Source organism: Festucalex cinctus, chromosome 15, assembly GCF_051991245.1.
Source record: "Festucalex cinctus isolate MCC-2025b chromosome 15, RoL_Fcin_1.0, whole genome shotgun sequence".
NCBI classification, from domain to species: domain Eukaryota; kingdom Metazoa; phylum Chordata; class Actinopteri; order Syngnathiformes; family Syngnathidae; genus Festucalex; species Festucalex cinctus.
The window spans coordinates 22,175,422-22,196,330 of record NC_135425.1 but is presented as its reverse complement, the minus strand read 5'-3'; the positions used below and the strand labels follow the sequence as shown (position 1 = coordinate 22,196,330).

The following is a 20,909-nucleotide window of genomic DNA, read 5'->3' as shown; positions in this document are numbered from 1 at the left end:
AAGTGAGGCAGTGGGAGCAGCGCACGAGCAGTACAGAAAGGGCCACGCAATCTATTGTGCAAAATGAGGAAGCGCACACCCAAACGCACGAGTCTTTCCATCTAGTTTGCATGGCAAAACGGAAAAACATTTTTCATGCGGCAAAATAAGCAACCTTAATGTAATCTTTTTTTTTTTTTTTTTTTTTTTTTAATAAATAAAATAAAAATTTTTTTAAAAAAAATAAAAAAAAACCTTAATGTAATCTTAGTTAATTAATTGTAATTATGTCTTGATAATTTTCAACTTGAATGGCGATGCACATTTTAGTTAGCATCTGACTGGTCAAATTCATATAAAAAGTACAAAATTCCATATAAAACTTGCATATTGCAAGGGCCAATATTGCGATATCGATATGTTTTCGATATATTGTGCAGCCCTAGTAGAAACATACTTTTTTTTTGTAAGTTTTTGTAGTCGTAGCGCACAATATTTTGTTTGCCTTGAAAGATGCGTGAAAATGCTCAGACATTAGCTGGCACACTCGGGGTTGTTTTTTGGATAACGTTTGGCAGTCAAAGAGTTAATATTATTTGGAAAAGGATGAGACACTCGGTCATAAAACCAGCCAACAAAGGTGGGGCAACTTTAACTCATTCACTGCCTTTGACAAGTATACTTGTCAATTGTATTTTTTAGAGCGGTGCTAAATGGGGGCGAATCTGAGCATGCTCCACTGTAAATGTCAAACTTGGAAACAACTTTACTGATGCCCAACCACCGGTAGATGACATCATTGCCCCATTTTATAGGAAATAAACACAGTTTCAGAGTCCATGGGAGAAATGGCTGTATTTTGGCAAACCTACATTTTTCTACTGTTAATTATAAAAGAATGGGACGGGGCAAAAAGTAGGGAGTCTATTCTGTTATTTGGTAGATTCGGTTTATATATAATTATTGAATGGAATATCACGTGAGTATTGACCATTTTAAAATTTTCTAACTGGCAGTGAATGAGTTTTAATTTGTATTACAGTGTTCCCTCGTTTTCCGCTGGGGTTAGGTTCCAAAAAATACCCGCAATAAATGAAATCCGCTTAGTAGTTAGCTTTATGTTTTACAACTCATATAAATGTTTCAAGGCTCTAAAACCCCTGACCGCACAATTTATACACTTTTCTCATTGAGGCATTTACATGTTCTCACATTTCTCTCTTGCTCAAACATTGACAATGTTCAAACCTTCATAAATTTTATAAAATGGGTATATTACTGTTAAAAAAAAATCCGCGATACAGCGAGACCGCGAAAAGTGAACCGCGTTATAGCGAGGGAAGACTGTACCGCAAACTCATACGGTTCCCAATATCGACTATCGATCATTGTTTCATGAGTCTCGGGAATGATCACCTTCCTAAAACTTAAACAAATATACGCCACACAACCAAATCAACCCCACCAATCGTGACTGCCCCACTCAGGAAAGTAACAAATCTTGCACAAGGACACATCAGCAGTGGTCTGGCATGACTAAACATGCATGAAGAAAGCCATGGATTCGTCCGGCCCACTATCATTCATCAGCTGTAGCAAAACAAACGAAACAGGGAGGCCATGTGGATTCATGTACTGGATTTGATAGACGTCACGCCTTGTTAGCACACATTAGACTGCTAGCCTGCACTTTAATTGGCTTTCCGGCCCCCCCTCACTTAATCCGGACACAAGCAAACCTGCTACCCTTTTTGGCGATGCACACAAACACTGCCGCGGCCTGAAATGCATTCCAAACTCAATTCACATTTAGAGTCTGTTTTAAATAATTTCGCCTGATGAATTGACCCAAGTGTGGATTTATAGTTAGCGTCAACCTGACAGGGGTTAGCCGTCATAGCTACACGAGCGCCTTCCGGTCAGCCTCGTTGAACTGTAAGGCGAAGCGTTTGTGAAGGTAACCCGAAAGAGTTTATTTGGAGACCCACGGGAGGGTGTTGGAGATACATTGTCGCGTATGCAGGCAGGGAGGAGGAAAAGGAAGCCTGGATACAGGCCACTACAGTAGAGCGAACTGTCAAGCTAGCTTGCTACCTCACAGTTCACACTGACAATGTTTTTTTTTTTCCCCCCCTCTGCAAGTGAAGAAGCAGTCGACAGTGACAAACGCTTCGGCGCGTTATAGCGAACTTACCTTTAAATCACCGCGGCTATATGTTGTCTAATGACGTTTGGCGCAACATTGTAGTACGCCAATTTCGTCACAAGCCAAGCAGCATCCAAGCGAGCTGTAAACACAAGCCCGAAGCAACCCGATGTCAACGGCATTGCGCATGCGCATGTGTTACGGCCCCTAGCACGGCCTTGCATCGTGATGCGCTCGCTGTCGATGCGCATGCGCGCCTATATGAACTCGTACAGTTGATTTACAAATTGATTATTTAAAAAAAAAAGCCAGATTTTCGTTATAAAAAAAAAGAAGACAACATAAATATTTCAAAACTTTATTCTTTGCTCTCGCCTGTATTGTGTCCTGTGAGCGCTTTGTGACAGCTGCGGCTGTTTGAAAGCACTGTAATCAAGATGAAACGAAAATTAAACAAAAAACTAATGACGGAAATAATGTGGTTGTGCACAGTGTTCAGAATGAACCAGTCCCATTCAAACTCATGTTAAATCATAGTCTTGCTAGCTGAAGCTAAAAAGGTATAGTGCTAACTGCGGTTTTGAAGTGTTCATAATTCAGTGTCGTTGAGGTGTTCTTTTGAAAATTAGCAGCGTTATTATGGCCAAAATTTTAATGTTGGTTTCATTGGACTATAACAATATTGCCCAAAAACGTGGCAAAATGTATGGTCTGATTTTTCACTCTGCATTTATATTTACACAAACTATAAATAAATATAAATTGTGCGGTTATGAGTATTGGTATTTTTACAATATTTCTTTTCTAAATACAGTTACCAAATACAAATTGTCTTTTTATGTATTATTTATTTATTATTTTAGATTAATTTCCCTGACAAATAAACTTTTGGTTTGGAATTGTGATGGTATTTCAACATCAAGAAGGAAAAAACATCAAGTTTATGTTTGTTTTATTGTTGCATGCATCCAGTCTCATCTCACAGTGCAACACGATAACACTTCGCTGCTTAACATCACTGCGATATGCAAGAAAAGACAAGAAAACACACACGCCCACACGGTTAATCAGTTAAAAGTCCATCTTCATAAACACATTGAGACTTTAGTGTAGCCAAGCATTAGCATATGGTTAAAAAAGGGAAACCTTTCGCAAAGTGGCATTTCCAAGGAAATAAATGGAATACATAACTGTATTATTTCAATGAGGGGATATGTTACATTATGCTGTCTCGAAAGGATTGACATTTTCTTCCTTCTGAAACATTACACAACTTCCCCCACTGACTCTCTTAACATTCAACCAAATCTGATCGGGTCGTATAAATAAGGCCGATAAATCCATCGATAGATGGCGGCGGACTATATACAACCACGGATGCGTACCATCACTTCAATAGTTTCAATCAAACAACAGATTTGCGTATTAAAGCGTCTAATACAGACATGAGTAACAGGAAAACACCAGTTCGTCTGTTTTTGTTTCACGTTTAACAGACAGGACGTTCTTAGAATCAAAACAAAGAATAAAATCACAACAACTAATAATAATAATCATCAGTGTGAATGAGCAAACAAGCATGCTGCTGAAAACATCTGCACCTGACGTGGCCACACAGTGGGCATGTGCAGAACTCTTACGGTGGGTTCGTGCGCGCGTTTGTGCGTGTGCGTGTTGTATCACAACTACATTGATACTCTGCCATCACAAGAGGCACAATACTGTAAAACTGCATGCATGACAAAGGATGAATGCAGGCCGAAGGCGTTTGAAGCGAACCACAGACTTTTTCAAGGAAACGAGAAGAAGTCATTATTATTTACATGTTGAGAGTCATGTTTTACATACAGCAAGGTCAGAAAAAAAAAAAAGTCAGTATACCGAAGAGCAATATACTGTATTGGCGTAGCAAAATGAAGTATTTCCTGAAATAACGCCCTCTACTCAGTTATGACGCCGTGCCTCAAATAATTGCCAAGTGGGTCGCTATATTGAAGGGCCTCATTTGATTATTTTTTATTTTTTTTTTTTAAGGGACAGGTGGGGCAAGGTCATGAGAGAAATAAAAGTGTTCAAATGTGTATGTAAGATAGTTCATTTTAATTAAAAATAATTCTTAAGTGTATTTATCCCGTAATTATGATAAGTGAAATCACGTATTTTACTCGTATTTCGTTTTTATTTTATTTCTTTTTACATTTGATTTAATTTATAATTTATACGGGAGCGTGTTGCATTCACTTGAAATTAAAAAAAAAATCAAAATTTTTTGGGTTGCTTTGTTTTTTTGAGTAATTTTTTTTCTGTTTTTCTGAATATATATTTTTTTCCTGTTTTACTGAATATTTTTTTCTGTTTTTTTTAATAATGTTTTTCCCCCTGTTTTTCGGAGTAATTTTTTTTTCTGTTTTTTTGAATAATTTTTATTTATTTTTTTTATGACAGAAAAAAATATTCAGTAAAACAGAAAAAAAAATTATTCAGAAAAATAAAATAAAATAAAATTTTAAAAAAACTCAAAAAAGCTCCCAAAAAACCCCTAAGATATTTTTAAAATATTTTCAATACCGTAAAATATTAATTTTACATTCCTATATTTTTCTGTTTCATCATTATTTGTATTCAATTTTTATACATTGCACAAATAAAAGGCTAATAAACACTTTGAGAATCATTGCCCTAAGCTAGTATATGCGCAAAAGCAGTACTTCCGCAGAATATTTAATGCCATGACTATCATAGTAGAGCAACACGATTCTTTTCTGGGGAAACCTCAAGCCAAGCTTGGCGACAAAAAGTTTATTTCACAGTTCTCGCTAATAATTCATTAGATGGCACTTTAGATGATTTTAAAAGTGTAAACAGATGCGACGCAACAGTGGCTCACAGAGCTAAAATTCATCGACATACAAAAAAAACGTACAAAATATTCATTCATTTTCTCAAAGCTGTATTCCGTAAAGTATCACTAAGAAATGCATATATGGAGTGAATGTATGCATATCCAAGTGTTTACAGTCCAGCAGCATCTTACTGACAAAAGCAGATCGGATGACCGGCAAATATTTTAACACAGCATGAGCGCTATTGAAAAAGTGACTGCAATTCCTGATACAAAATACTCGGACAAACAACTTCACAGAAGTTAGCAGAGCACAAAATGCACAAACAAAGGCGGAAACACAAAAGGATCCATGCAGGTGGGTTCAATTTTATCGGGGTTTTACATTAGAGTGCTCATTTAGAATGGACTTTATATGGCCTGCGGGCCTTAGTATTAATATCATATACTGCATTGTATAACAAAGAGCATCTCAACCTTTAATTTAGTTGATGCACATGTTTTTCTGGAGTCACCTGCATCAATGATTACCACACAGAAGTCATGAGATCTTGTGACCGCGCCGTAGGCCACTGGTTGGTGGCCCCCAGTTCAAAGCATCATATGACCTCCAGTACGGTGGTTATCATAGACTCTTGTTTTCAGTAATAGCAGACAGAAGACATCTGTAGTCTGCTGCTGCTGGCGATGAGATTCCAAAGCTAACCGCCAAATGTGTTGCATCATGTTTGCTTGACGTAGCGAGTGATCCAGATGGCGGAAAATCACAAGACCACAATGTATCGCAAAGTGGACAGGAGCACATAAATGCATTCTTTTGAGAGTCTCACAATACCTGGCAAAAAAAACATCTGAAATCTATTTTTAGTACACGGGTCAAAATTTGAGCGGGAACAGGCTCGGCACATTTCTAATCATTTTCATTTTTGTGCATTTTGGGACACTTAAGGAAAACTCAAATCTCGTTTACATCTAGGATATTTTTTCCAATTACCGTCAGACATCAAAAGGTATGTGAGTGTTAAAAAAATAAGGTTTCTTTCAAATGTGAAAAAAAAAAAAAGTTTCAATGTAACAGACAAAATTGGGCATCCAGGGTTTCCCCCAGCGGTTTATAAGCATGGCGGTCCGCCTGGCTTTTCTTGGCCAAACATTAAAGAATCACTATGTCCTTCGCCGTCCACATTTAACGCAAAGAATTTTGCATTATTTCCTGTGGGAAAATTGTTTTGAAATTAAATGGAAATTAAGTAATTGTTGGACTTTGGATGCACCTTTTAAAATACTAAAATTAGCAAACAAATTAGATAGGGAATTAGTGTTCAAAGAACCTCAATTTGCACTGCGAACAGGTTCATGTATATTATGTTAATGTGCTTGAGCACAATGTATTAATTTCTTTCATAAAAAAACCAACAACAAAAAAAAAAAACTACTATTGCTGCTGAAACATTATAAATTTACCCATTGTGGGACTAATAAAGGTCATCTTATCTAGTACATGGAAGGACTGTATTAAAGGGATACTTTACTTATTTAGCCATTTTTGGCAGTCAAACATTAATATTTAATATAATTATAATAAATTTGATATTTTTATGATTTTTCATGCACAATTAATACCTTTAAAAACGCATTTTGCAACATGCTGTCTACTGAAAATGACATCACAAGGGCTCAGGTAACCAATCACAGCTCAGCTTGTTCAAGTCACATGACCGAACTTAGAAAACAGGTGAGCTGTGATTGGTTACCTGAGCCCTTGTGATGTCATTTTCAGTAGACAGCAAGTTGCAAAATGTGTTTTTAATTGTACGTGAACAATAATGAAAGTATCAAATTAATTATAGACAAAATATTAACTTTTTATTGCTATAATGGGCTAAATAAGTGAAGTATCCCTTTAATGCCTCTGTGTATAGAAAAAGACAGACGGGAAAACTTTGGGGACGCAAATACAAAAAGTATGCACAATAATTGAGCACAAAAAAACAAACAAACAGACATTTATAAATGAGTCGTACTTGTCTTAACAAGGGGGACTGCTGTGTTAAACCACAACAGAATTCAACGTGTGTAAACTGTAGCATTACATGTAACGGTGCGTTGTCAAGGGTGATGACGTGATTCCACGTATCCCTCAGCTTCCACTGAGCAACATCTCCGCCCCGGGCGTTTCGGGACAAGAGCGCGGGGAGGAGTCGCCGCCGGGTCGGGGCGTTCCGGTCCGCAGCACCAGCTTGCTGACCGCCAGGCCCCCTGACGCCAAGCCTACAGGAGACAGCGACTTCCTGGGAGTAGAAAACACAATGGAAAGGGAAAGAACATGTAGGATTAAAAAGAACTCAAATCATTTTTTTAAAATTTTTACAAAGAGGATTTAATGGATCAAAAATGATTATTTACCACTCTATTCTTGCCAGCGACATATTGACAGGCAGAATAATTAAATCCACTTCCACTAGATGGCAGAAGGTACAAGTAACTTGTATCTGCCTGCTGCCATTTGTGTTGAACTTAAGAGGACCACATTTCACACTGTTAAGTCATTTTTTTTCTTTTTTTCCCCCAGTATGGGTATACTTTTTTTTATGTTATCTTCCAATAATTAAAAGGTGATATTACAGGAGTTTTATGAGCGAAAAAGTCAAAATATAGTACTTTAAAAAGTTAAATTATTTTAAAGAATCAAGACTAATTTTATAAAAATCAAAATCATTACTATTCATTAAAATTAGACTTTGCATTATTGGTAATTATGATTTATTATTGATGCATATTTTTCTGACATTAATTATACATTATTCTCCGATGATTATGACTCTTCTGACTCCAATGTCAAAATGATATTTTTTCCACACAAAAAAATCACACATTTTTTAAGTAATATTAAAATATTTTTCTACTCCTGTAATATAATTGAATTTCCATAAAAAAAAATTCCCATCCCTGTGGCTTTTTTCTCTTAATTATATAATCTAAAAACTTAAGGGCCCGATTTTTGTCGACTGGCACATATGTGCTCGGCGTAAAAATTGCCGCATCTTCATTTACATTTCGGTCCAAGCCTAGATTCATTTTTGTTTTCTTACTTACACTGATCATAACTGCGCTGTCTTTTCTTTTCTTATTTTATTTTATTTTTATTTTATTTTACTTTATTTTATGTTGTTGTTAACATTTTATTGTATGTTTTTAACTTATTGTAAGGTGACCTTGAGTGTACAGAAATAAAATGTTTTATTATTAAAAAATGTATTATGTTTTTTGGGGACCTTGCCAGACCATGTTGCGCCTCGCTGGGCATTCTGGCGGATCAAGGGCGTTTTTTTACGTGCCCTCGGCGCACCGGAAAATTTGATTAAAGAAAGTAGACTAGACTTTAGACCGGCTAAAAGCAGGTCAAAGTTGTGGCGCAGCTGGTGTAATGCGATTTTGGTGGCAGACAGATCCTGAGCTCTGGATGCGTGTGGTGGATGTCGTCATTTTTCAATCCTAAACATGACAAACTCCTTCTGGAAGTTCAATCACAAGTCACCTGAAGGCCATCTTTTTCAGCAGGTAAGTGTCCATCTTGTCCGTTGAAGAGTCCTCTGCATGTCTTTGTTCCTCGATCGGGGATGACAGGAGCGGTGACGAGCAGGTCGGTGGGAGGAGGTGGGAAACGTCCTCGGAATATGATGTGGCCAGCTCCAAAGAATCCTGAAAGGCAAACAACGAAATGTTGAAATTTGAGGTTGTGTAGTTTTTTATGTATTATCACTTAATGGTAGTTACTGATGTTAATTAGGGATGCAACGATATCCACGATATGAAGATCACAATATGATAATTATCACGATATTGTGGCAAGGTTGGCGATGCAAAAAAGTCACAATATTGTAAAAAAAAATGAGCTTATACAATAATGTGCTTGTGTACATTACAGCAATGCATATAACCAACCTGCAATCTCTAGTAGTAGTAGTAGTAGTAATATTGAGGCACTTACTTGCTAATGCACAGACATATTGAGTTCCTCCATACAAGCATATTCCGTTCCCCTTCATCTGACAATAGCGTGCATTTTAAACATTAAAGGGCAAAAACATGCCTTGTGAAAATTAAATTGCACGAAAAAACTAGCCACCAGAGGGTGCTAGAACTGCACTAATGGAAATCAACCTGACTTAAAAAAATAATAATAATAAATGCTGCTTTTAATACCGTGACATGACGACTATATTGTGGCAGTTTTAATATCGCAATATCACAATATTACCATTATCGATAAAACCCTAATGTTAATGTTACATTGAAAGGATTTTTAACTGACAAATTGAGCCTGGGAACATATTACTCAAATTTGCCCTTTTGGCTTATTTGTTTAAACAAAGTAGAAGCAAAACACTTTTTCATTTGTTTTCTTTTTTTTTTTAACTGAGAGGTTCGGCTATATTTGTATGATGACGATCTTCTTGAGTGGTTTTTTTCAGGCTCTACCTGAGACTTGATGTCCCGGGGCTCCGAGTCCTCCATGTCCAGAGCGCACAGCTCAAGCTCAATGTCTCGTTCCGAGCCTGGCTCGTTCTCGCCGCTGAAGGCTGTCTGGTGGCTTTGCAGATCACATACAATTTTCTCACTTGGCGAATGTTGACAAAGCTGCTCACTGAAACCACAAATGCATGCAAAAGGCACAAGTGACAAAATGATATGTTTTTGTTTTTGTTTTTTTTCTCCAAGTAGGATGTGTCCCCTTTATGTAGAAACCAGTCAAGCCTACAAGAAAATAAGATGCAAAATCTGCAGATATGTAAAATATTGGCTGTACCTCTCTAGGAAACTGGAGTGGCTGGACGAGTCCGATCCTCTTGTGCTCCACCTGTAGTCACTGCGATCCAAGTGGCAGTTGTAATCTGGGGAAAACACCAACATTTTGGACACGGCAAGTACATGTCAGAGCGTTCCTTTACTTTGGTCAAAAGTCGCATGTCACAATGTGTTTCCTCGTGGAAAACGGGGGCCCCCGCGGAGAATGTGGACCTACGCACAGGGCGTGACATCACAGTTGCTCAGGTCTCAGATAACAACCAATCACAGCTCAGCTTCAGAAAACAAGGGGAGCTGTGATTGGTGGTTGTCGGAGTGCTGAGCAAATGTGATGTCATATTCAGTCGACAGCAAGTGGCAAAAAATGTCACTGATCTGTATGTAATTACTGGATAGCCGATTGCAAACTGTTGAAGCCAAAGGGCGGCCATCTTAGTGGAAGGTATGTGCTACTTTGAACACCCCCCTATTTTATTTGATTTTTTTTAATCGCTCTGTTCCTTAGACCCCAACATTAGATTTAGTAGAGGCATCGTTTATTGAATTACAGAAAATAATAGATATACAAGTTTCCTCCTCTAAACATCATTAATTAAACATATAATTTATATATGTATTTAAGGCAAGCTGTAATATGTCTGAAGTCCTTTTGTTTTTAACACATTTAACACATCATAAATCCTGCTGTTTCTACTAAGTACTGTCTCAGACAGCTTCAAAAGTGTTGGCCTATCGGTTATCCAGTATTAATAAACAGATCATTGCAAAATGGCTGGATATTGGTGAATGTAATATTAATCGCAATGTCATGTTTAGACTAGTGAGGTCACATCTAATAAATTAGTGTCAAGAAATGTTAAAGGTTGACTTCCCCTTTAAATGACCATTTTATTAAGAGTTTGAAACTTGCACAAATACGTGATTGTAAAGAATGTTGTAGGTTTTGTGGATTTGCTTGTTAATTATTAGTGTTTTGCGTTTTGAAGCGATTGAAGCAAAATGGAGTGCAGTACTTGACTGCTACCAGCAGAGTGAGCCAATCTCAACTAGTTTGTTGTACAAATATCTGGTCTGAGTTTGCACCTTGTATAATCACATTTTACAAAGTTATGTTCTTGTGCTGTACATTCTTTAAAGAGGAAGTCAACCTTAAAAAAAAAAATCAGTTACTTGAGCCCTGAGCAAGTGATTTCATTTTCAGTTGACAGGAAGTGACAAAATGGCCACCTCCTTAGATGGATAAAAACATATTTTGCTGCTTAACTCATATTCCACAACTGCAATAATAATTGTGAAATCTTTCGTTTTGTTTTTCAATTTTCCTTTTAATATTTTATTTTGACTTTAAAGCCTTTCGTAACTAGCATATTGGATTACCTTGTGTATGAAATGCGCTCCACAATACTTCTTGTCTACGCTTACCTTTAAAGTTGACGGGCGTGGTGCTAGCGCCACCCTGGCAAGCGGTGGCTTGGACGGGATTGGTGGTGTGGTAGTCCGAGCGGGACGCTCTGGATATGGCCCCCCACTTGGAAATGATGGGGCCCTCACTGAAGGGAATGATGGGGTCCTCTTCTTTTAGTCGCCTGTAGTGATCGAACGAATGCAGCCAGCGCTTTGTGACGCCGCCGCCGCTAACACCGCCGCCGCCGCCGCCACTGCTGCAGCCCTCCTAAGTGAGAAACAATCACTAATTTAGGGAAGGGATGCATTGTTTCAAGCATTTTTTTTTAGAATAATTTTGTTGAGCATGTGGAATTTGGTTCTTTTTGTACTGGATAGGTAAGACTAAAGCAAAAATATTCAAATTCATTGCTGCATTCACGTATTAACTTATCTTTGACGTGTATCGCCGTCAATGGCACTGAATGAGTGAACTCGTGATCATGTCTCTTAACAAGAATCACATGACAGCAATCCATCTTTTCTTTAATTAAAGCAAGACGTTAAATTATGTTTTTTTTTCGATAATCATTATAATAGACAGTAATAGCATTTTTGGCTAACTGCAAGTTGACAATCTCTTTATTCTTTTTCATTTTCCTTCACCTCCAAAAATTGCGGCAGTGGCGTGACACTAAACTCACCGGCTGCTCGAGGGCGGAGTGCGACGCAGCTTGCGTGAGCGCCTCAGGCTCAAACGGGCTGAGGCAGGGGCCGACGGTTGCGCCGCACGACCACGGCGAATAGCGCGCCAAGCTCTCCTCGCCTCGGAAGCGACAACCCGTACACTGACCTGCGCTGCTCTCCACATGCTGGAACAGACGCAAAAACGTGTTGTGGTCGTCAGCGCTCCATTTACTATTTCACACAGAAAGGACAACGCAAACATCACGGCGAAACAAATCAATTAACCGAAAAAAAAAAAAAAAAAAAAAGACTACTGATTGCACGTTGCCTGCGTTCAAGTGAGTAGTTGACATAACTAATGAATTGATGGTTAGTAATTAGTGCAGAACAATGGAATTCAAATAGGAGCTCAGGAGATTTTGATCTTCTATCAAGATGATTCAATGAATAATTATTTGTTAATTTGCCCCTAGTCAAGTAGATACATTTAAGTCAAATCACATCCCACAATTTGGCTAAGCTTTAATTTATCATTTATCACTGATAATAGAAAAGAATTGCATTTTTTTCCAAGAACTTATTAACTCATTCACTCCCAGCCATTTTCAATGAAGCAACGCCCTTTGCGTCGGGCTGTTTTGTTGGATTTTGACTGATTTTGCAAGGCCCACAGAATATTCTGTTCTATTGCTATAAAAACATGGAACCCACCAAAAGAAAGATTAGTGTCTATGTTTTCATCAGGAAAAAAAAAAAGTGTATTTGTATCTGTTTCCGTTTTGCAGCAATTAGCAAGAGAATATAGCTACGTTTCGTCCATATTCACATTCCTGGTAAAAACACTGACAAAAAGAGCTTGCTGCATCATGGCCCTGGCTGATCTCTTATACTCTGCTGCCACCAGCCGGCCGCAGTAACTACCATTGCTTTAAGCCACCTCTTCATGCCAGAATCTGCATCAAAGCCTTCTGCATGCTCTTGCATTAAAAATAAATAAATAAATAAATCATAACGTATAAACACGTTTTTGGGAGGGAAGGACAAAGTGTTAAAAACGTTTTTACACGTTTTTGGGATTGAATGAGTTAATATTGCACACACATCATCCATTACCTTTTATCATGTGTTCTTTTGTTGTTTTGAGGTAAAAAAAAAAAAAAAAAAAAAAAAAAAAAAGGGGCGCTATATATAACTTGGTATATCAACTCAATTGAGTGTTCTTCTGACATGAACATAAACAAGACGTCATCATTTTAGAGCACCAATTTATAGGAAACCTCCAAAAAGAGCTTATATGCAATATTTATACATTATGGACAAATTTTAGAAAAATTTTAGTCAGCAGAATTCAACTGTCGCTAGTTGTTAAAGTCTTGTGTGATGTTTTTTTCCTCTCACACATGCACCCACGCGCGCACGCACGCACACACGCCGCAGCAGTTGAGCCATGATTTCATCGTCCACTGTTGCTAAGCAACTATCTCCCACTCACATAATATTAGGCCTGGCGGAAGCTCTTTGAGCGGGGAATTCAATTAAGCGGAGAGAGGTTAACTCAACGAGTACCTCTCCTTCATGTAATGACTTGTAATTGCCATCCGTCGCTCTGATTTTCTGCATACCTCGGGTCCGAAATCAATGTTGAAGATGGCTGAGGGCTGGGGGGGCCTGCTGACGCCGTGATGATGATGATGATGGTGGTGGTGGTGATGCGCCCACTGCTCTTGCTTACGTCGGAACAGGTCGTCGTAGACCAGAGGGACGCGACCGTAATCCTGAAACAACAACAACGTGGCTTGCTTAGTACTTTGCAAGTTTACTAGTCCTTGTTTTCAATAACACATTGCAATCGCAATATATTTCTGCTGTAACAGTGCTGGTGCAATAAGACGGTGAGAAAATTGCAAGGAAGTGAGTGGGGGAGGCAGAGACATATTTAGGTAGGTACAAGTAGGAGGATGGACTACAGGTCCGAGGCTCCACGACTGGCAGTGAAGGGAGAGGTGACATAAATAAAGTATGTGGGTGGAAGGAAGACAAACTCAAGGAAAAGAATGCAGTTTTGCAGTTTGACACCAAAGAATAGAAAAAATAATACAGATTTAGGGATGATGGACAAGACATAAGCGCTCAGCAGCAGCATACGTACATACGTTAAAAAAAAAAAAAAAAAGGATCACGTGTACTTGTAGGACATGGTGTCTATTAAAGGAATTGAATTACTGAGAAAGTCACTTTTCTATGATATTCTGTGATGACTGGGTTATGTTTAGTTCATGCAAGGGTTATGTTTGGGTCATGACTGTGCTTTGTTTGGGGTCTGATGCAATCAGCATGTAGCAGCAACTAGTTTCAACTGGTAAGACGCTATGTGATGTCAAGAATCTCTTTATATGGTCAACAGCCAATCCGATAATTCCATGTCAGTCCTGTTTCCCACATGTCTAGACACAGCCAATCAGATCGATTCCCTGTCTATATATGCCTGACTGAGAAGTGTTGTTTTTCTCGGATTATTACCTCTGTTCCTCTGTGCACCTCTCGTTGTTTCTCGTCTAGTCAAGTTTGTCCCACGCCTCTCGATGTGAATAAATAGTTAAAATCTTATTTGTGTCTGCGTTTTTGGGATCCAACTTCAGCACAACAAAACAACTGAACTGAACAACTAAATGTCGTGTAATTGTACCCACCCTGTGCAGTGCGGCACGGTGCTCGGATCCAGAGCAGAAGTTACTGTCTAGCGAGTTGAATCTCTCCCTGAGAGGAGGTTGGTAGACAGAGGAATGCAGTACCTCTGGAGGCAACGAATTACTCCTGGCATCCTCTCTATGGTACAGCTGCAGTAGAAATAGGCAAACGTGTTCATAACAGTCGAGATGTTGACGAGTTTCACCCGTGCATTCAATAAAATCAACCTGAGGCCTCCACACTTTTCTGCTGTCATAGAGAGGCGCATAAACCCCATGGGCAGAAGCCAGAGCTCGGTACTGAGGCTGCCCTGGGTGGTGGTGGTGGAAGACGGCGGGTCCCGTGCGGTCCCTCGGCGGATATCCCGTGGAAGGAGAGGAGGGGGCTTGGTGGGGCATTTGAGGCTCGGCGGGAAAGGAAGTCGGCGGTAGAGAGGATTCTGGCACGTTGGAAGATCTGAGGAAGCGAGCCATGCAGGGTTTGTGTGGAGGATGGAGAGTGGATGGGTAGTAGGAACCTGCGCAGACAAATATATTGGACTTTGTCAACAAAGCAATTTGAAAATATATTTCCTCAAATAGTGTCGTCCCTCTAATTGATGCTGGCACAAATTCCTTCCTCCGTCCATTGTCTTTTGCACTCCTAAGTGACTATGATGCCTGGTAAAGAACTTTGGACAGGATATGTGCTATGCAAGTGCACTCCGTCCGATTGCAATCCATCCATCCATCCATCCATCCATTTTCTTGACCGCTTGTTCCTCACAAGGGTCGCGGGGGGTGCTGGCGCCTATCTCATATTAAATCTAATTCAAAGAGCATCACTAAACAAAAAAAATATTCGTTTCAAAGACAACTGTTGTTGTATAAAATGTATCTTTTCACAAAAAGTTTTGTTTTCTCCTTATTTTTTCTATTGTAGTTTGGTGCCACTCAAATGACCTATTTTCAAATGGTGATTACTAAAGAACGGAATAAGGTAGAAAACATACTTTCTTAGAGAATGGAATTCAATCTTTCATATGATATCCACTAGGGGTGTTAAAAAAAAATCGATTCGGCGATATATCGCGATACTACATCGCGCGATTCTCGAATCGATTCAAAAAGAAAAATCGATTTATTTATTTTTTATTTATTTATTTATTTTTTTTAAGAGCTCAGAATTGTTCATTCAGTAGACTTACCGATTCAACGTCTTATCATCATTGCCTTTTTTTTTTTTGTGTGTGTGTGTGTGTGTGTGAATCGATTTTTAAACTTCCATTTTTAATGGAAAAATATTCAACAAAACGTCTGACTTCGGGTTATGATTCACACCTTGAGCATGGAAGAATGTTATATGAACGGAACATTAAGCCTTTTTATTTTATTTTAATGCTGTTCAAACATGAAACAGATTACAACCTCTATAAGACTGAAATTTCAGATAAATAAATCATACATTTTCATATAAATCTTACACTCTACAAGCTTACTGATTAGTATTTTCTAAATTTGAATGAAAAAAAATCGCAACAATCGACTTAGAAATTCGTATCGGGATTAATCGGTATGATTAATGTTTTTGTTAGTATCTGTCTACATCGTATATTTTCACCATCTTTGTGGGTGAGTCTAGAGCAGAACTTGAACAATAGATGAAAAGATGTTCCATCGTCTTTTTAGTTACATAAACAACCACTATTGAGGCAATACCGTATTCCAACAAAAACTCACAGTTTGTCTGGTAGTGGGCCGTATCGTACGCAGATTGTTGTTCTTGGTAGAACAGCTCCGAGGCCTGACAAGGGTGAGGCACTCGCAGTATGAGGGGACCGCCTTGTTTGGACACTGGCCCCCCGCCGCCATCGGTCACCCGTGCCATGGCTGCCAATGGAGATGACGTTACGGAGTGGATGACGGGAGTTCTCGGTGGAGACACGGGCTTCCTCAAAGAGAAAGGAGGAATAAAAAACAAACTCATTCAAATATTGAATATTAGACAAATACACTGTAATATCTAGAACAGTTCATTTATGTCTTCAATTCAAGATGTGCCTCATTTTATACAGTAGGGGTGTTAAAAATAATCGATTCGGCGATATATCGCGATACTACATCGCGCGATTCTCGAATCGATTCAATAATCGTCAGAATCGATTTTTTTTTTTTTTTTTTTTTTTTTTTTTTTTTTTTTTTTTTTTTTTTTTTTTAGGATTCACACCTTGAGCATGGAAGAATGTTATATGAACGGCACATTAAGCCTTAATATTTTTATTTTAATGCTGTTCAAATGTGAAACAGATTGCAAACTGTTTGTGTACAGTGGCTCACGGTTATAAGCCTCAAGTTTTAGATAAATATATTCATACAAATCTTACAGTGTACATGTACAAATTTACTGATAGTATTTTCTAAATTTGAATGGAAAAAAATCGCAACAATCGACTTATAAATTCGTATCGGGATTAATCGGTATCGAATCGTGACCATTCGTATCGGGATTAATCGGTATCGAATCGAATCGTGACCTGTGAATCGTGAAACGAATCGAATCGTCAGGTACTAGGCAATTCACACCCCTATTATACAGAAAGCCAATTCCTAACTAATTTCTATGTCAAATAAATAAAAAAAAAATGTTTTTTTTTGTTTGTTTGTAATATTGTAGTTTAGGAAATATGCTTACTGTTCAGCTGAGCCCAACAACGTCATCGTGGCATCACTCAGCCCGTTGGAGCCACTCGCCCCAACCGATTCACTGGACACGACTCTCTTAATGCCCTCCATGTTGTCAGCGCCTCTGGAGATGAGTTGTGCGTGAGAGCCTCCCTCTGTCAGGCCGTCCTCGCAAACTTCGACGGAGCCGTCGGCGTGAATGCTGCCCTCCGCTGTGAAGGATTTACCCCCGGGTGGGGGAAATGAACGACTACCACTTCCGCTCTTTTTGTTCCTCAGACGAAATCTGTAAATAAATAAATAAATACATACATCAAATTATTTAAAAAATCATGGAACTGATCAACGGGTCTCTCACACGCAGCACTTTTGATAATCTGCAAGCCAGATTCAGGCTGGATACGAAAAGGATGCCAACTTGGATTCGGCGGGAATTGACAACAAATTCGACTATTTAGAAATTTAGAATCTCGTGCGACACAGAGACAATCAAGGCAGACAGACGATTGAGAGTCGCCCAGACCCCAAAAAAATATCTTCATTGGCACCTGCCTAGGAAGGCTAATCTGGTTACGCAGAAAAATAAAAATGGGTGCAATAAAAATGGAATAAAAATGTTTTTTTCTTCCATATCCCACACCGTGCCCCCCTAGAGGAGCATTGCATGCATTACATTTTTCTGCCACTAGATGGCATCATTGTATTTGTAAGATGTTGGTTACAGCTCAGTGCATTTTTATTTTTTTTTTAATTAAGAGCTACCTAATCTTTAACATTAAGTAACTTGTGAAATTCTGCACATTTTTAAAATTCCAAAATACAACTTGACCTCAGTGTCCAAAAATATATGCATTATTACTCAATTTATTACTGCTCAATTTTGACGTGGACACTCACTTCTCCAGTTCATCCTGCGTGTGTGCAAACGTGCAGTTGCTTCCTCTCGGACAACCTCCCTGATGACGAAGATCTCTGCACATGCTGGTCTTATACTTGCTGTTCACCTGAGGCTGCAGACACATTCAGACACAAACAACAGGTGCATAATCAATCAAAGACCGGAATCTGCATGTGGCATAATGAAGTGACTACCTGTGGGGTCTCATGGCTCTTCTTGCTGAAGTTTTGGATGAATTCTACCAGGCCATGAACCACCAACTTTACTGCCAACATCACATTTTCGAGCTCCTCCCAGGATGGTACCGCATCATCTATGCATACAAATAAATTATTACTTTGCAATACTACAAGAGTTTCTTTTTGAGACAGGCATAGAGTAGCTGTAACTCATCACAGTGAGCCATGGCTGTTGTCGACAGAGATTCCTTTGTGAGCAATGTTTTTGTGTGGCCGCGTGAGGCATCTTCAGATATCTCAACTCAAATTCAGATCAGCAAAAGGGGAGCCTCCCTTTCTCAAAATCTGCCCTATGAGTAATCATCATTAGAGTGCATCACACAAATCTCGTTTCTAAAAAGCGAGTGACCGTACCTGCGTTGTGGTCTATGTTGGCGAGCAGCTCGAGGTGAGCTCCGAGGCTGGTGAGGTTGGCCGGGTCTCCTGTCCTCTGCAGGACGATGGTCAGCTCCTGGACACTCTTTGCAAACGACTCTGGAGACTGCAACTACACAGTAATGAATGCTAACATCAGCATTAAAATGTATTTATTAAAATGGAATTTTAATGAGAATTTGTTTAAGTACAGTGTTCACTTGTTTATTGCGGGTTCATCTTTCGCGGCCTCGCTGTTTTGCAGACTTTTTACATTTTTACAGCGTGCTTTTTAGATTTTTTTTTTGGTCTTTGCGCGGCCGTATCTCTCGAAGCCTCCGTCCGACCGGGGACATATGGACATTCGTGGATTCGTCTCGACGAGACCTTTCCACCGGCGTATGTCCCGTCGCTCCACAACGTTGCATACCGGAGATAGAAAATATATACTGTGCTGTATAATAAGTAAACTGGAAAAAAAAGACTGTAAATGAAAAAAAATACATAAATGATGAATGAAAAAGCATTCATAATAAACTAAAAATCATACCAAAATGAAAAAATAGATATAATAAATGAATAAAATATATACTGTGCTGTATAATAAATAAATGAAAAACATACTTTTAATAATGGAAAAAAATGATTGTAAATGAATAAAAAACATAAATGATAAATGGAAAAGAATTAATAATAAACTATAAATCATGCCAAATTGAAAAAAAACAACATAATAAATGAAAAAAATATACTGTGCTGCATAAGTACATTTTTAAAAAATGGGGAAAAACTTCTCCAGATGTGCTTTGATCGCGTTTCTCCTTCAACTTGACTTGCCCTCAACTTGTTTTGATAGCGTGACTGTAAATAAAAAAAAAAAAACATAAATGATGAATGAAAAAGCATTCATAATAAACTAAAAATCATACCAAATTGAAAAAACCCCCATATATAATAAATAAATACAAATATGTGCTGGATGTGAATAATAACTAAATTAAAAAAAATCTACTTTTAATGGAAAAAAATGAATGTAAATGAAAAAGAACATATGATGAACGAACAAGCATTTATAATAAAGTAAAAATCATAACAAAACGAAAAAAAAACAAATACAGTAGTAGTTTTTGGAACGTAACACCCGCGACAAACGAGGGAACACCTAATTCTAGTTTTTTTTTTTTCAGCGGTGACTCGTGAGTCTAATGAATGAGACCTTGTCAATGATGGACTGCATGTGCGACTTGTGCACCAGGTCCCCATACAACAGAGAGGACCACTGCTCGGGCGAAATGCGGAGGCCGGCTTCCATGGCGATGTGCACGATCTGGGCGTCGTGTTCTCTCCTGAGGGCCTCGTATGTGCGGAATTCCTCCTTCAGCTGCATCAGCGACGAGTCTTCATCCCGCTTGGTCACCTGGATGATTATTACAAATTACAAAAAAAAAAAAAAAAAATTTATAAGCATTTCACAATAATTAACAGTATTATTTTACAGTAATTTCTTCTCAATGAATATCTGTATAAGCTATTCTTTTTACCTGCTATTAATGACCGACTTACTTGGAAAGCCTGTACTAGCGGAATTCCAGTCGCAACGCAGCAGACATGTCCACATCAAAATTTAGCAATAATACATTTAATAATAATAATAACCAGATTTTCGCTATTTGCATCCTGGCCTGGTCTAAATCTCCCACTAGTATTGGGAGTTTACTGTACCGTACGATTTGGCGGCGTGATGAATCTTCAGACATGCAACTCAAATTCAGATCAAGAAAAGGGAGTCTCCCTTTCTCAGAATCTGCCCTATGAGTAATCATCATTAGTCATCACACCAATCAAATGAGCTCAGCATGACAGCAAGTCGTCATCGTCTGGTGTCTGAACTCTGCCACCTCATTCTGACCCGCTTCTATATCCCGCATCTGTCCTGCAAGGCCGGGCGCGACGGGACGCAAATATAGAATGCTGTTACATCACCAGGAAATAGTTGGCATTTGTGCCCTGCCAGCGATGCGCATCATCGGGTGACAGGCACAGAAATACACGCGCGGATTAGTTACTTGACTTTTGCATCTACCGGGGGTGCTCTGTTTGTGACGTTTTCGAGGTTACGAAGGGGCGCGTTATCAAACATGCATTGATGTACGCTGTTGCTTTGCCTTATTAACCGCAGATGCTTCCGTTTTATGCCACCCACTGTCCACTTTACCACACTGGA

General features: G+C 38.7%; 2 protein-coding genes across 5 annotated transcripts in view; both read right to left on the bottom strand.

Annotated features, from left to right (window-relative positions):
* The window catches only part of rabgap1 (RAB GTPase activating protein 1), a 61,069-nt gene extending 58,738 nt beyond the window's left edge, over positions 1 to 2,331 (bottom strand). For both annotated transcript variants that reach the window (XM_077497337.1, XM_077497338.1), the window contains exon 1: positions 2,174 to 2,331. The gene's annotated coding sequence lies outside the window, so the exon portion shown is untranslated. The remainder of the gene's footprint in view (positions 1 to 2,173) is intronic.
* A 4,419-nt stretch (positions 2,332 to 6,750) lies between these two features.
* Positions 6,751 to 20,909, bottom strand: part of rc3h2 (ring finger and CCCH-type domains 2) — a 48,171-nt gene continuing 34,012 nt past the window's right edge. For all 3 annotated transcript variants that reach the window (XM_077496621.1, XM_077496618.1, XM_077496619.1), the window contains exons 6-20: positions 19,902 to 20,102; positions 18,686 to 18,818; positions 18,287 to 18,405; positions 18,092 to 18,204; positions 17,205 to 17,480; positions 16,253 to 16,464; positions 14,762 to 15,051; positions 14,537 to 14,683; positions 13,469 to 13,621; positions 11,864 to 12,031; positions 11,199 to 11,448; positions 9,778 to 9,862; positions 9,450 to 9,615; positions 8,506 to 8,669; positions 6,751 to 7,258 (exon numbers count right to left, since the gene is read on the bottom strand). In XM_077496621.1, the coding sequence (XP_077352747.1) occupies positions 7,108 to 7,258; positions 8,506 to 8,669; positions 9,450 to 9,615; positions 9,778 to 9,862; positions 11,199 to 11,448; positions 11,864 to 12,031; positions 13,469 to 13,621; positions 14,537 to 14,683; positions 14,762 to 15,051; positions 16,253 to 16,464; positions 17,205 to 17,480; positions 18,092 to 18,204; positions 18,287 to 18,405; positions 18,686 to 18,818; positions 19,902 to 20,102 (2,628 nt within the window). In that variant the 3' untranslated portion in view covers positions 6,751 to 7,107. The remainder of the gene's footprint in view (positions 7,259 to 8,505; positions 8,670 to 9,449; positions 9,616 to 9,777; positions 9,863 to 11,198; positions 11,449 to 11,863; positions 12,032 to 13,468; positions 13,622 to 14,536; positions 14,684 to 14,761; positions 15,052 to 16,252; positions 16,465 to 17,204; positions 17,481 to 18,091; positions 18,205 to 18,286; positions 18,406 to 18,685; positions 18,819 to 19,901; positions 20,103 to 20,909) is intronic.